Raw genomic sequence first — 15,314 nt, 5'->3', positions numbered from 1 at the left:
AACCAACCAGTTTCATTTCTTGCACTGGAGCTGCCCGAAGCACATTGGTGGCAAGTGGTGGCCTCATTTCTCACTGGCAAAGCAGGCACCAGCCTTTAGCTTAGCACTTTCATCCAGCGTCAGGTGCAGAAGCACTGCAAGGAGGGAATGGTGATGCCAAGCTGTGCTGGGAGGTCAGCCACACTGCTGGTACTGCTAGAAGCAGCCAGGCCAGTCCAATGCATCATGTTTCCCCCAAAATAGGGAGCAAAGCCACCCTAAGGCAATTGCAAAAAACCATGTGTGTTAAAAGGGGTGTTTTTTCCGATGTTTTTCCCCATGTGCCAGAGCCGTTGGGCTTGCATGCGAGGCAGCACAGGAGCTGCTTATCAGCTCACCCCATCGTGGCAGCAGACTGATGGTGCCGCTACCATCTCTGCTGTTAATCTCATTACAAATAAAGGAGGGGTAGAAGCTAAACTGAGCTCATATTAATTCCCCCTGCCCTGCCCTGCTCAACCTCAGGAAATACCTAGTTGAACTGCCATTCTTGTTATCCAAACCACCCCTGGAAACGATCATTAGCTGACTTGCTCCTTTGCCAAGCATGTCCACTCGCCAGCCTGGCTCTGTTTGCCCACAGGGCCCTCGCAATGCCTGCTCCTGCCACAGCATGCACTGTGGTTGCCTGCAGCCGTGCTCTCCTGCCATGGCCTCGCACGCTGCCCGCTGCCGCCCAGCCAGACCAAGGCTGAACCCGGCTCCCCTGCGGCTCACCAGCTCTCTGCCTTGCTCCAGAAACAAGGTGAGGGTGGCCAGGGAGCTATCTGAGTTGCCTTTTTTTGCTTTATGAAGCTTTTGTAATGTGCTTGACTTATTTTTGGCAGAGGTGGATGGTGGCCAGGGGTTGGGTCTTGTTGACATTTATGATTTTCTTTTTTTTTTTTTTTTTTTTTTTGCATAACAAAGTTTTGCTAAATGAGAAGGAAACAAACTCAGTGCCAGCTTTCACCATGTGTTTAAAACAAGATAAAAGTAATTCTGGGCTGGCTGTGGCATCCACTAGACCTGTGGAGACAGCAGTTTGCTGGTGCAGTATGTGCTCTGGGGACAAACAAGTGCCCCATGCACGCTATGCTGCGCGCTGGGAGGATGCTGGCGGCCCCTGCTGTTCCCAGTGGCATCTATTGCACTCATCCATGAGAGCCCAAAGTGAAGGCAGGGCTGTGCCTGGGGGGACATGCACAGTGCAGGATCTGGCCTTGTGCATGGCTGCACGCCGTTGATTCTGGGGTGATGGTGCTGTTGCTGGCACCAAGGCACCTTATGCACTGGGTTTGGGTGCCCGCTGTGTAAATGCATTCGTGGGAGAAGCAGCACACATATATAGTGCCTATCCACACCTGTGGAAGAGCACAATGTCAAGGCACCCATGCATGGTCATACCCCAAAGCACAGACAAGCAGCAACATTTCCCTCAGGAAAAGGTGGCTCTTCTGGTGGGGCGTGGGTGTAGCAGCAGTTGCGGAAAGTAGAAACATGCATGCTTCTTTCCTTTTTTAATATAGTTCTTCCTCAAAGCAGGACTAGCCCATTTTTATCTCACTGCCAGCACTATTAGAGCCAGCTATTTTGTTTTTTTTTTTCACCCAGGTTGGGCAAGGGTGTGGAAAGGAGGAAACAACTTTTTTTTTTTTTTTTTTTAATGACAGGTTTTCATGGGAAGATGTTTGGCTGCCTGCGAGTGCTAAGCTTTGCTTTGCCCAGGTTTAACCAGGAGGGCTGAGCACTGCTCAGTGCAAACACTGTCTTCTTCCTCTGTTCACATCTTTCCCCTGGTGAAATCACTGCAGCTTGCAGGCAGCCAGCATCTGTAATGCAAAGCTGACAAACCAGTCCAGGCTCCTCTCCCACCCACAACCAGCAGCAGCAGCTGCCTCCGAGGTGGGAAGACCCTTGCACAGGGGCTGGCCAACCTTATGTACAGCAGCTGGCGAGGATGATACCACCCAAATTGCCCATCACCGGGGCACAGACCAAGCAGCATTGATGGGGAGATGGCAAGAGGGACACAACTGCAGGGTGGGATGGAGTGGCAGCAGAAGAGGGGTTTCAGCCAGGCTGGCAGCTTGCAGGGATTATTGCTGAGACTCCAAAGGTCATCAAAGCTGCTGTATCTTGGGCTGTCAGTCTAGTTCCTGGGAAATAAAAGGGACATAAAAAAGGTCCAAATATGCAATATTTTATAAGCTTACCATGCCCCAGCTTGGAATCAATGGGGATTAGTCATCATCTAGTGGAGCTGCTGGAGACTGACTTGCACATGGCCCTAAGACTTCACAGCAGTATCAGTGACGTTCAGTTGCTTAAAATTAACTCATCAAAAAGTTTTGCAGGCTAATGCCTATGGACATGCCCAGGTTTTTTTAGACTGTAGCCACTGGACATAAAGAGCTTTAGGTATTTCAGTCTTGACTGTGTGTTCAGGAATTTGTAAATACCCACAAGTCTTATTTCCAGGTGAGGTTTCAGGGGCAAGCTTTTGGCTGGTGGGAAACTTCCAGCAGCCACTTGCAGCAAGGCATTTACAGACCAGAAGGGGCTCAGCCACAGACTTTCTGCTGGCCCCTGTTGGTGGTTCTTTGCTTGTAAAACGTGTTTTCCATGCTCCTACTCTGTGCGCAAGGCAGCAGGTGCCTTGCTGGGCTACCCATGACCCCTGCTAGCTACTCTCCTCACACCTCCGTGGTTTCACTGCCCTCAGCTCTGCATGCTCTGCTGCTACGTCCCTGATTGCAAAGTGCAAGGATTCATATTCTCCTTAACGAGGGCATCCATTTCACCTGTACCTTTTCCTGAAACGTTACTGACTCCATGTTGCTGACAGCATATCTGTGGCACAGACTGGCCTCCTCCAGCCCCACCCTCAACCTCTAGCAGCAGCCTTTTGCAAGGGGCAACCAAACTTGGCTTGGGCCCACTTGAATGTCAAAACAAAACCAAATCTCCTTTCTAGTAAGGATCCCCTGGCATTGAGTAATACCATGCAGGGCTTCACTTCAGAGCAGCTGCCGCACCCACGTGCGGGCACGCACACACGCACACGTGCGCGCACACACACACAGAGCCACTTCAGTTGTTCTTTGAAATGCTTCTTAATTCTATTATATTTCCCTTATGAGTTGTTTTCTTTTTTTTCTCATTGAACGTTATAAATCAACCCTGCTAATCCCACTCTGCATGTATTATTAGTATTAGGCGGGGCACGGCAGAGTTAACAAAGAACTAAGACACAGGTCAAGCACCTCCATCTCCAAACTGCTCCCATTGCCGGTGATAGACCCAAACCGGGGCATCTATAAAAACTGGCCAACGTGTAAGTAGGTTATGGTTCCCTTCGGTGGCCAAGCCTTGCCTAGAGGCACTCAGAGCTGGCCTCTGAGCTAGGAACCTTGCTCTGGAATGCACATCAGCTTTATTCTCAGTGGCGTGACTTCAGGCAATGCCACCTTGATGAGCTGTTTCATGTAGGGGCTTTGGGAAGCAGCAGTTACCAGGCTGGCAGGGTAAGGGGAATAACCAGCATGAGCCAATGTAGCAGGAAGCAAAATGTTAGTGCACCAGGTTGTCCCTGGGGTGTATTTGACCAAGGAGGAATGTATAAATTTGGTGTTCGTTGTTAGCTTTCTCTTTCCAGGGATGTGGGTGCCCTGTGGGCAGTCTGAATGTGACCCTGACAGCTCTGGCAGATGTCAGGCCCCCTACATCAAATCTAAGAGTTCAAATTCATTTCTCAGAGGCCAAGCCACCTTGGTGGTAACTCATCCCACTCAGATACAAAAGAGACCCAAAAGCCTACACTGCTCTGTAACTTGCTCCTGTGAGGCTACAGTGTGTTAATAAGCTTCAAAACCACCTCTGCTGTTGCAGCAGAAATACAAATCCACTTCTGAGTTACGTTTTTTGCCAAAGCAGAGAGCTAGAAAAACAAACAAACAAACAGAAAAAGTACTTTTGAGTGATCGCATTCCCGTTTCCTGGCTTCACCCTGGCACAGACCACAGGCAGGTCTCGGTGGCAGAGCAGTGCAGCAAGCGGCATCGCCCAGGCAGCCTGGAGCCTTTCCCCTTCTTGGGGATTTGGGGTTTGTGTTTGCAACTAAGCCCAAAATGTCGCATCCTTCTGAGGCGGCTCCACCATTCCCCACCAAAGCTGTTGCTTCAGCAGGAGCCAGCCAGTGCCCTGCTTCACTCTCCAGCCTGCTGCACACCCCAACATTGCACAGGGGCTGCGACACCCTCCTCCTGCTCTCCAGATTGCCTGAAGTGTGCCTGGTACTTAAGTTATCAGGTGGCTGGATACAGAACAAAGGAGATGGACAGGCAGGTAAATGCACACAGACACGTTTTCTTACTCCTGTCCACACCAGTGTCTCTAACGCTCTTCCAACGTGGCAGATGTGTGTGTGCGCTCTAGGGACTGGGGCAGGAAACCCCAAAGGGAGAGGCACATTAATGAGACAAACTGCATATCCCCCACACCTCCAGCCTCCCCTTCCAGTATTTGGTGAAAGAAAAAGACAGGCGCAGAGGTTGTGTTTAGTTTATTTCCCTTGGACTTAGACACAGCTCTGGCTAACCATCACAGCAGCAAACAAACAACAACCGGTGCCAGCCCCCCCCATCTCCATGAAGAAGGACCAGCTGGTGGGATCCTGCAGCCCCAGGAAGGCAGGGGCTGCACGCAGCTTCTTGGAGAGGGCAGCTCTGCAGAATGCGCTCGGGCTGTGGTTGTTGTGGGGTGGCAGCACAAATTCACACTGAAGGTGCAGCATGTAGGCATCAAGCCTTGGATGCAGTAGTGTGGTGCAGGTTGGGGGACAACACAACCTGTGTTTTGGCTCTCTGGCTGTTCTCCCCTTTGTCCCTCCAGCTTTTCCTCTGGTTATTTTTTAAAAAAGAAGGGTTAAACGTTTACAGGGGAGGTATTTAAGCAAGGAAGGGTCTCTGCAGGGTAAACTGTGGGCAGTTCCTTGGGGAGCCAATACAATGAATCTTTTCAACAGTCTATGAGGAAGGGGAATAACCTCAAAGAAACAAGCCACGCTGGTGGCTCAGAAACACTCAGAGCTTTCCCCTCTCCAGATTCAACATTGGAGGATGTGCAGCAAATGACCCATCATCTCCTAGGTGGTAATAGTGCCCCCTTCACAGTCTGGGCATTTTTCTAGATGAACTGAGTGCCCCTTTATCTTGTCCAGGACCAGCTTTTGAGGAGGTCTCTGCAGAAGACCCATCCTTGTCTCTGGCCTTTGCAGCCAGTGACTGAATGAGAAGGGTGCTGCTGAGCCTGGAAGAGTTAGATAGGCACAAGGTGCATAAACAAAGAGAAAAGACAGTTCCCTACTGCAGATCTTAAGGCCTGGGAATGCCAAAGCTGGCAGAAGGGAGCAGAAAAGGACTGAGAAAGTGCCAATGCAGCAGGGAGCTGAGCAAAGCTGCTCAGGAATGCAGACTCCAGCCAAGAGCCCTGCAATGCTTTCTGGAGAGACAGTAGCCTTGCAGTAAATTCAACAGTAAAGATTGCTGCAACCTGCCTTTTAGGAACTGCTTTCTAGCAGCAGCAGCAGCTGTTGGATCAAAATAAAAGCTGTTCGCATGTCTGGGATGTGGGCAATTCTGTGAATTCAGTGCTCATTCTGATTGAGGTAGAGGCTGCTCTGGTCTCATGCACAAGAGTTAATTTAATGGTGGTAGAGGGATGATTTATTAACTCAGCAATAGTTGCTGGCATAGTAAATCTCTTGTGATAAGCAACATGTGCTTTCAATGCAACACCCTCAGACTGGGTCAGACATACTCCTGAGCAAATAGGTGCTACCACACCGTGAACATCCACTGCTTCTGCACTGTCAGGATGGGAGGATGCAGCTAGGACATCTGAAGTACAAAGCTACACTGTAATCATCCAACAAAATGGCACTGTAACATCCCTGAGCCTTTCTGCTGCTTTCCAACACAGACCTGGAAATGAGGACTTTTAACCTTGGGTTTTACCAGCAGCAGCACTGGGTTGGAAGCTCAAAGGATGTGGTATGAAGCAGTTACTTTCATGCATCCCAGGCCATTAGTAAGAGCAGGAACTGAACATGAGTGATAGACCCTATTTCACCACAGTCAGCTGCAAAGCAAACCCCTTCTCACTTGGGCACAGCTCAAGCCCCTGCCCAGCAGATGATTTCTGGAAGCTCTACTTGGAATTAATACCCAACACAAGCTTTGCATGGCTACAGAGAGATATCCATTTTGCTAGGACCTGGGCTTTCCTTTGGTTTTTTTTTTCCCTAAAAAGCATATTTCAAATGGTGAAGGGCTCTGAGATGGAAATAACTGACTTGGTGCTCCCGTTTCCACCAGGGCAGCACCGCCCGGGTCTTCAGCCAGCACGTAGCAGGAAGACTGGACTGGTCCATTATCACACCTGAGGCATTTCTCTAGCACAGGCTAAAGAGAAGCAGCTATTTCTGGCTGAGAAAGAAAAAAAGAGGTTCTCCAAGGGGGTACAGTGGGCCTGAACAAGTCCTGAGAAGTGCTAGGGAGGGACAGGGAATCCCAGAGGCAGAGTCAGTCCCAGCAGGAGATGCTGGCGCAGAGATGAGGGGTCCCAGCAAGAACTGTGCTAAACACAGAAGAGGTACTCCTGAAACTCCACAATCATATTAACCTGTTAATTTATACAGTGGCTCTGTACAAAAATAGAAGGGTTCTAATAAGTTTAACAATATTAAATAAATATTTAATAGAAAAAGTCTTTGGCCTAGTTCATAGCTCATCCTTCGGGTTGATATTCATTTCACTGGGTCCTAGATGCTCCTGGTCCAACATTGCGATCACTTCATCTGCCTGGATTCGCTCCTGCAAGAGGGGAAGGGAAGAAACTGTAACAGCAGAGCTTCAGTACCTGCTCTCAGCTTATTCAGTGCAGCTCAGACTGCTGGGAGGACCCACAGCAAGCAGTTCAGCCTAGGACCAGCAGCGTATTTGAGAGGGCAGGGGACAGCCTGCGACTTGTGATGGGGAATTTCTGGGCAAAATTAATCAAATAATTTTGAACTTCAATACCTAATTCCTTCCTCCCTCCATGGTCTGCAGTCCTTGGGGCAGAGCTCGTGTATTGCTGTTCCCTTATCACACCTCACTAGCAGCCTCTGCCACAGTGTACCTTCCTCCTGCCCCTCTGCTGGACATGGATTTCCAGCTCCATGGGCAGGGCTGATCTCCTTCCACACAGGCACCAAGCATGGAGGAATTTCAGCTAGCACCAAAAAGCAGAGAGACAGTAAAGTGCATGTCTGAAAATAAGCTTCTCCCTAAACCTCACAGTCCACCTGCTTCACAAGGCAAAGGCACAAGGGTTTTGCTCTCTCCCTGCATTTAGTTTTGCTTGGTCTTTTATCTTTTGCTCTTATAGACCAGAATTGTTATCAAAGGGAGTCAGGGCTGGTCCAGCAGGCTTTTAAAACAGAATTTGGAGATTGCCTGTTGAAAGGCACCACAGCCCAGATCGCCCAAGGCCTCTGGGTGCCCAGACCAACGGTCTTCAGGCTGCCAAACCACCTTTGAGGACCTGACAACAGCCACACAGCACTCTGTCTCTGAACTGTGGATGGCTGTGGAGGACTTCCCCGTTCATCAGGTTATTGCCACTAGGTGTCAGAAATGGCCAGTCCAGCCCTGCGCAGAGCCCTCCTGCACCCTGCTCAGCACCCCAGCCCAGTCCTGCACCCCAGCCTGGCCCTGCACCCCACGGGCCCAGGGTGATAGATGCCCAGGAGCATGACCGGCAGGAAAAACCATTAGGTCCCAAGGCCACCAGCTCATGTCTCTGTGGTGCAGGAGATGGGAACACTGCTGCAGGTGTGCAATGAGGGGGGGGAACTAGATGTACTGGGACTAGAGGCTGAAGAAGGTCCAAGTTCCTCTGGGATGCTGAGTAGCCCCCAGCTCCACTCACATCATGATGGAGGGACTCACCAGCTCCCTGTAAAGTGGGTCCAAGGTGAACCAGAGAGCCACGGCGCACCGCTGGCCTTTGGTAACTGCCTTCACCCCATGGGGGTTCTCACCGCCTGAGGAGAAGCTGATCATTCGCCCGCACTTGGGCTTGATGGAGGCCTGAGGGAAAACAAGCGACACCAGGGTGACAAGGAGCAGCATGGCTGCACGCACTGGCCATTTCTGGGCTTGTCACGGTCCACGGCCTGGGTTCTTACTGCCGTCTCTCTGCATTGCGCCAGGACCCCAGTTGCTCTGGAAGACATGCAGAGCTCTAGGCACAGCTGTAAAGCTGTGTGGGGTAAACTGGGAGGTGTGAGGCTTGGTCCAGCTGTGCAGACATCATGCAGAAGGAAATGGCGGCATGGAGGCCTTGCAAACCCTGCAGGTGACCACTTATGGCAAAACAGGGCCATGGCATAACTCTAGGGATGTTCAGGCTAAACCTGGCATGGACTGTGAAACACCTCTTTCTCCTGTCTGCTGAGTCCACAACAGGAATCCTGCAGGACCGCAGGGGCAGAAGTGCCAGCCAAATCAACCTGCTGGCACTGATCTTAGGTAGTTGCAACCTACCCTCCAGCATCTACTGAGCTTCAGAGCCCCAGCATGGTGCCCAGATGCTCTGTCCAACCACAGAGGGGGTGCCCAGCCTCCCAAATGGCCCCGTGCAGAGGTAGAGACTTGTGCCTGAGCCCCATCTCTCTCAGGAACTGATGCCCACCACCGTGACCTGCCCTGGCCCACGCACTGCATATATACAGAGGCATCGCTTCATGTTTGGCCACGAGGTGGGGTGGGAGGGACGACTCTTAGCCATCCCGCTGATCTGCAGGTTTCCTGCTCAGTGCGGCCTCAGGACAGGGCACAGAAGGTCCGTGCACCTCTGCCAGCAGGATTTTGTATCGGCTCTTTGCAAGGTAGCAGCCGCAGGCTTCTTGGGAAAGCTCAGAGCCCCAGCACAGGCTACTGAGGAACGGTGTTTGGTTCACAGCACCGACTTACCGTTACAGTTTTGGCATCCATCTCAGTGAAAATGAACTCGCCACCTTCAAAATCTGCATTCATGTACAGGAGGGCACTGGGGGAGGGAGCAGAAGATCCTCTGAGGGGAGCAGCAGGGAGGGCTCAAGGCTGACCCCCACCTCCCGAGCAGAGCCTGCATTGTTTCACCAAGATTTGTTTGGGGTGCTGCCAGGCAGTGGAGATTCTCCTGTGGGGCTGATCGGGGCCACCCAAACTGCCCTCATTTTGGAGCCATAGCTGAGAAACAGCAATTCTCTTCCTGGCTAGGAAACAATTCTCAAAATGTCCCCTAGGTCCCACCAGCTCTCACCCTCCCATTCTGCACCAAAACCACCTGACAGAGACACAGCCCTGTGGGCCACAGCTGGGATCTCTCAACCCTAAAATATCACATTCTGGCTTAAAGCTTAGCCACAATGCTTGCTGTGACCAGAAACTACATGCTGAATCTCACTTCTGCCATGGCTGGGATGCACCAGCTTTAGGTCTGTGGAGCAGGATGCCCTGCCTCGGAGAGGGTCCCCGGGAGCCCTTGGGGGCAGCCCCCCTTTTGTCCTACCTGTAATCCCGAAAGGTGTAGGCAGGAGGCTCCTTCCAGCACTCATTGGCCTCAGGGTCCAAGAGGCAGTTGTCAGCATGGATGGGGTGGCTTAGGTCATTCCTCCTCTCCTGCTGGCCTAGGCAAGAGCATGTGGAGGAAGGGGGGAGAAGAAGGGGTGGATGAGATGGAAATGCCATGCTCTGTGGGGTCCATCATGGTAGGGAGCTTGCCCCAACCCCACTCTGGTGGTGTTCACAGGTGAGAGAAGGAAAGAAAAGGCTGGGGAGAAAAGGGAACATCTGAGGACTCAGATTTGCATAGCTCTGCTTGTTCCTCACTGCAGGGAAGTGAGATGGAGAGCTGGGGTGGGGCATAGAAAGAAGAGACAGTGAGAAGAGGCAAGAGAAGAGGGAGGAGAAAAAAGAAAGAGTTGGAGACATGAAAAACAAGAGACACCCCAGAAATTAGCTTCTTTGGGACAGCAGTGTCCACCCTTTGCTGCTGTGGGGACGGTGACTTTGCCCAGCCCTTGACCACCAATTTAAGCATCAGGCAAAACAGAGCTACTCTCAGGCATGCATCCCCACCTGTAAAGCCCCCATGGGGGGCTGAACCTCTCCTGTCCTCCCAGCCCTGCCCTGCCACCGGCTCCCCCAAACCCTCACCGGAGAGGGCGGTGCGGCACACCAGGTGGGTGTAGGAGAAGTAGAGTGTGGAGTTCAGCATGAAGTAGGACTCAACGATCCTGCGAGCCTTCTCACTGATGTCGTAGAAGAGCCGGGCACTCTTCAGCGGGACACGGCCCTCATAGCCATACTGGGCAAAGAGAATGGTCGAAAGAGGGTCAGTGCTGTGTACTGGCTGGGAAGGAGAACATGGGAGAGAAGAAGGCAGCTGTACCTTGAGGGCTTTGAGGACGGTGGCTCCTTCAAATCTCTCGTTTGGGGTGTGGGGGGAGGTTTTGCCCCTGTAACCATCTCCAGCCAACATGATCCCCTGAAAGACATGAACACGGGTGAGTAGGGAACTGGCTTCCCAGGAGAGGGGGGAGCTGAAATGGAAGCATCTGGGACCCTTTTCCCCAAATACCCCAGGGCTGCATCTACCGGCACAGATGGGTTGGGTGGGGAGGTGTTGCAGCTCTCCATGAGCATGGTCCATTCTGAGATGGTGGAAAATAGCCACCCACCTCCCGACTGGTGATATTCAGGCACACTCAGTCCCTTCCCAGGCTCAGTTGATGGTGAATGAGAAGGCTCAGCCAGGCTTGTGGATGAGCATCCTTTGGGGATGCATATAACACGGGGCAAAGGGCTATTTCTGCACAGGCTCTGTCTTGCGGCATGTTTCTAAGAATGGCCCAAGATGGAGCAGCAGCTCCTGTGCTGCAGTTTTGGCTGTATTATGGGGACAAGCATCTGACTGCTCTCCACAGGCACCCTGGCATCAGTTGCAATACTCAAGAGAGAGGCAAGAACCCAGAGCCTCTCCAGGGGCTGATCACACACTCAGGTCTCATAAGCAGGATGCTAGGGAGCCCATCAGGCACTCAGACCAGGTGGCAGTCACTTCCCCACCAGGGGCATTGTCTACTCACACTGGCCACCCTGTGAAGCTCTCGGCACTGCTCCTCTGAGATGACATTATCCAGTAGTACTCGCTGGGTGCCATTTAGCTGCTGCGAGTTGTAGACAAACTTCACATCACTGTAGAGAAGTGGACCCCCTAATGGAAAGAGAGACACAAAACGACTCTGCTGACCATGCCCTGGCCTCATTAATGTCTTGTACCATGGCTGAGGGCCAGATGAAATCACTCGGGTGCCCTGCCAGGGCAAGAACTTTACAGAGAGCAGAGTTTGGCCTCACATAAGCAACAAAAGAAAGAGAAGCAATGGTAAACACCTGGAGATTAAGTAAATTTGCTGCAAGTGCATCAGCATTTTCCACCTTCTCATTAGCTGCTTTGCAAATGGAGGGACCACAGCCTGAAAATGCGAAAACCCAATGGGACACGATGAGATACATAGACACCACCTAACGTGGCTCTCCTGCCCAGCAGCCAACATCAATGGAGGCCATAAGTTTCCACTTCATTTGTGCTGTGTGGATCTTGCCAGCTTGGCATGCACAGCCATTCTCTGCAATCATCACCAGTGGGGTTGTTTTTTTGTCTTTTACACACATAGAAAACCTAATGCAGTGCTAGGCTTGCAGCAAGCATCACTTGTTCTCCACCAAGCAGAAGGGCTTTGAGTAGGCCAGCTGGAGGACCCTGAGGACAATCCTCCTCTTCAGAGGCAAAGAACTGATATGGCAACCCCTGCCGTCCCTCACTCCCCACCTCTGAGCTGCTTCCCTCTGCCCTCCAGAAGCCAATGGCTTGGCTGTGTTTTGGAGGTCCCAGGTAGCATTCCTGGGATTAGATTACAACTGTGGCTGGCCTTGCACACTGCTGGGCTTCCGCCTGGTATGGGACGACTGAGCCTTGCCACATGCTGAGTAAAGGGGACAGGAGAAAGAGAGTTTAGCTCTTTACAAGAAGTTTGCATCCATCCCCATCGAATTTGCCTAATCAGAAAAATATGGCGAGGCCACTAAATCACAATCTTCTGCAGCCTCTTCCCCTCATCTCCTCAAAGAGAGAGAAAGAAAGAAATGACAACAACAAAAACCTAAGCCAGATGTTTCTCCAGGAAGAAGGTGAAATGCATCTAAATTATGGGAAAAATTGTCTGCTGTCACAGAGCCACAATAAAACAGAGGAAACATAGCTGTAGAGCTTCTTTCACCATGTGGCACAAGCAAACCTCTGCTACACTGCATTGATAATTATTGCTTTTCCTGTCTGTTGAGGCACACAGTGTGTTTTTGGGAGGTCTCCTTGGCCTACGGAGGGGACACAACCCTGAGGGCTGAGCCCCACCACTAGCCCACGACTTTATTTCTGAAGAGTTAGGTTTCGTGGAAATGGAAAAGATGGGATGTTTCTCATGTTCACTTTGCTGTTCTTGTTGCTTGATAATAGCATTTATTATACATGCAGCTGGATCAGAACCAGGACTCTGAAATCCAAACTCCTGGCACACTCCAATTCAGGGCTGAGTTTTCCAGTTTGGATGCTGCTCTTCCCCAGCCATAGGCACATAAGGGATGAACCTGGAAGGCATCACTCACCACTTCCCCAGCTTCTTCTGTTCTTCTTGGGGAACTAGTTGGGGCTGCCCTGTGCCATGAACACTGAACCCTTGTCCCACACCGGCAGTGCGCTACTGGCTGTCTTCCTTGCCCCACTTCCTCTAAGTATCAGCAGAGAGAAACTTGTTTCCTGTGTGTATGCTCTGTGAAAAACACCCCAAAGAAATTGGGGAATTCTTTGGACTTTGGGGAGTGAAGGAATTGGTGCAAAGAAGAAAGAGGGGAAGGAGAGAAGTACAGAGGAGTACAAAATTAAAATGGACTTTTCTTTTTCTCTTTTGGCCTTTTCTCTTCTTTTTCCAAGCAAAAAGAGAGAAAGGAAAAGAGACAACAGAGAGAGGAAATAGCTGGATGGACAAAAAAAACATTTTCTTTTTGAATATTTTCAGTTTTCTTTGTAAACTTGAAAACATTCTGCAACTAAACCAGGATAAAAGCATAGAGAAAAGAAAAAACAGAAAGGTGTGCTCTGAAATTATTTGGTTATACAATGCAAACAGGCCAATAAATATAAAGCCACCAGCTCTTGGCGAAAGTCTGTTCTTCAGGATGTTCCTGTGGTATTCGTCTATTTTTTTGTATGGCTAGAGAAGGGATAACAATACTCTGAACAAGACACTGAGCAGCTGGAGGCAACCTGGGCCATGGAAAGCTGTGAAATTCCCCATGACCAACCATTGCATTACAGGGAGGTTTAATTGTCTGCTGCTGAGGAGCTGGCCCACTAGAGACACTGGACACTAGCTGGCTTGAGATTCCGTTGTTTTGCAGTGAGGAGCACGCTTTGGGTTTTGGCCACAATATAGTTTTTCAAAAGCGTTATGGGGAAAATCTTATCTTTAGTAGAAGATGTTATGATATTTTTCTGTGGTTGCCGAAAATGTGTTGGAATGTCTGCTAACAGGCCTTAAAACCAAGTGATTTTATATAAGCCAAGCCGTGCACTCACAAGCTAGTCTGCAAACGGAAATAGTTGCTAAAATGGTGTGATCCAGTGCACTTAGCAAAGCATCAGGATCGGAGTTCCCAAAACTTATTGTCGCCAGCATCCATCCTTCTGCAGCCTGGACAACAAAGAACATTTCATTCTTAAAAGCTCCTAGGGGAAAGACTGCTGTTTGTTGGTGCCACCTTCCCCACGGTAAGTAGGACCCAGCCTCCCAGCTCTGCATTTCAAGTCTCTGCACTGAGCAGCTCAGCAGGTGGGAAAAGCAGGTCCAAGAGCAGAGCAGCACTGGTGGGATCCACAGACCTAGAAATGCTGTGGCAGCATCAAAGACTTCTCCGGCTCTTAAGCAAAACTTCAGGCCCTCAATGTTGAATTGGCCCTCATTGCTCAGCTGCCAACCTTTGCAGTCTGCGGTCTCAGCAATAGGAAAAGCCTTCTGATTCTGTTGAAACCTCTTCATTAGACTTACCCTCCTTCAACTCTCGATCCGGTTTTGGCATGGGTTTCTTTGCCAGGGACAGCCTGGGCCCATCTTCTGGTTCACTGCTAATACTTGATGGGACACTGAGGAGCAAGGGAGAAGAGGAACATCACGACTTTGGCCACAGGTCTCAAGTTCTGGGAATTGTGCTGTTTTGCACCCTTTGGAAACCAATACATGAAAAAAAATGGGCAAATTGATATTTTGTACAAATACCACAACTGCGCAAATAGAAGCCTTCACCCTACCCCATGGAAAACCATGTTTTTCTGGTAATGGGAACAACATTTTCCACCAGCAAAGCACAGACACCAACGAACCTGAATAGCACCACTTGCCTCATTGACAAAGTTCACTCTAGACAATTGCCGGTTTTGAGGCATTCAGCTAGAATAAGGTGCTGTGGGAATGTTTGTAGTGGTAAGGGGCAAAGGACACTAATTCAGCCATGATGGTGTGCTGGGGTGGATGGGCAGTGCCCCCTGAGTAGCAGACTGGTACTCCATCCCCTTCACCCACTGTGGGGACCGGCGAAGCTGCAGGCGCAGGCGGGGTGGCAGTAGCTCACCTGTGCTCATCCTGGCGGGCACCATACCTGTTCCAGTAGTTCTGCAGGAAAAGAGAGAGGTTGTGCTTCTTAATTTAATGCTCCTACCAAAGCCAAGAAGTGAGGTTCTGCCTCACACATGGGGACACCAGTCTGCCTCTCTGGTGTGGATCCATCCCACACAACTTTGGGCAATTGCCTGGGGTGACCAAATGGAAAATTTACCCCAAACCCAAACTGGCATAATATGATGAGTACAGAAGGAGGCCAGTTTGTCCAGCCTTCTCTGTCCTAACCCATCACCATGGCAATGACTGAGGCACAGCCAGATACCACAGCAGGAGAGCTGGACTAGGCTATGTCTGCTTCTCCTTCACCCTGGGAACAGCTGCCTCCATTGCTTTGCCATCACCTGTTTCCCACAGGGAACAAACCAGGCGAAGACCCAGCTCCTGAGTCACCTACATGGGACTCGCTTTACAGAAGGGGGAGGGGGGCGGTGCAGGGCGAGCTGGTCCTATAGCTGTGAACTCCTAAAGG

The 15,314-nt window shown here is 50.7% G+C and overlaps 1 protein-coding gene across 2 annotated transcripts in view; it reads right to left on the bottom strand.

Annotated features, from left to right (window-relative positions):
• Positions 1-4,565: 4,565 nt before the first annotated feature.
• The window catches only part of P3H2 (prolyl 3-hydroxylase 2), a 77,153-nt gene continuing 66,404 nt past the window's right edge, over positions 4,566-15,314 (bottom strand). Inside the window, exons 7-15 of one of the 2 annotated variants that reach the window (XM_075098967.1) lie at positions 14,796-14,836; positions 14,216-14,310; positions 11,198-11,325; positions 10,501-10,596; positions 10,266-10,416; positions 9,619-9,736; positions 9,039-9,114; positions 8,013-8,153; positions 4,566-6,893 (exon numbers count right to left, since the gene is read on the bottom strand). In XM_075098967.1, the coding sequence (XP_074955068.1) occupies positions 6,801-6,893; positions 8,013-8,153; positions 9,039-9,114; positions 9,619-9,736; positions 10,266-10,416; positions 10,501-10,596; positions 11,198-11,325; positions 14,216-14,310; positions 14,796-14,836 (939 nt within the window). In that variant the 3' untranslated portion in view covers positions 4,566-6,800. Of the gene's footprint in view, positions 6,894-8,012; positions 8,154-9,038; positions 9,115-9,618; positions 9,737-9,835; positions 9,961-10,265; positions 10,417-10,500; positions 10,597-11,197; positions 11,326-14,215; positions 14,311-14,795; positions 14,837-15,314 lie in introns of those variants that run through there. The other variant, XM_075098968.1, reaches the window with a different exon arrangement.

The sequence above is a fragment of the Phalacrocorax aristotelis genome, chromosome 7 (genome assembly GCF_949628215.1).
Source record: "Phalacrocorax aristotelis chromosome 7, bGulAri2.1, whole genome shotgun sequence".
NCBI classification, from domain to species: domain Eukaryota; kingdom Metazoa; phylum Chordata; class Aves; order Suliformes; family Phalacrocoracidae; genus Phalacrocorax; species Phalacrocorax aristotelis.
This window is presented reverse-complemented; position numbering and strand designations above follow the sequence as displayed.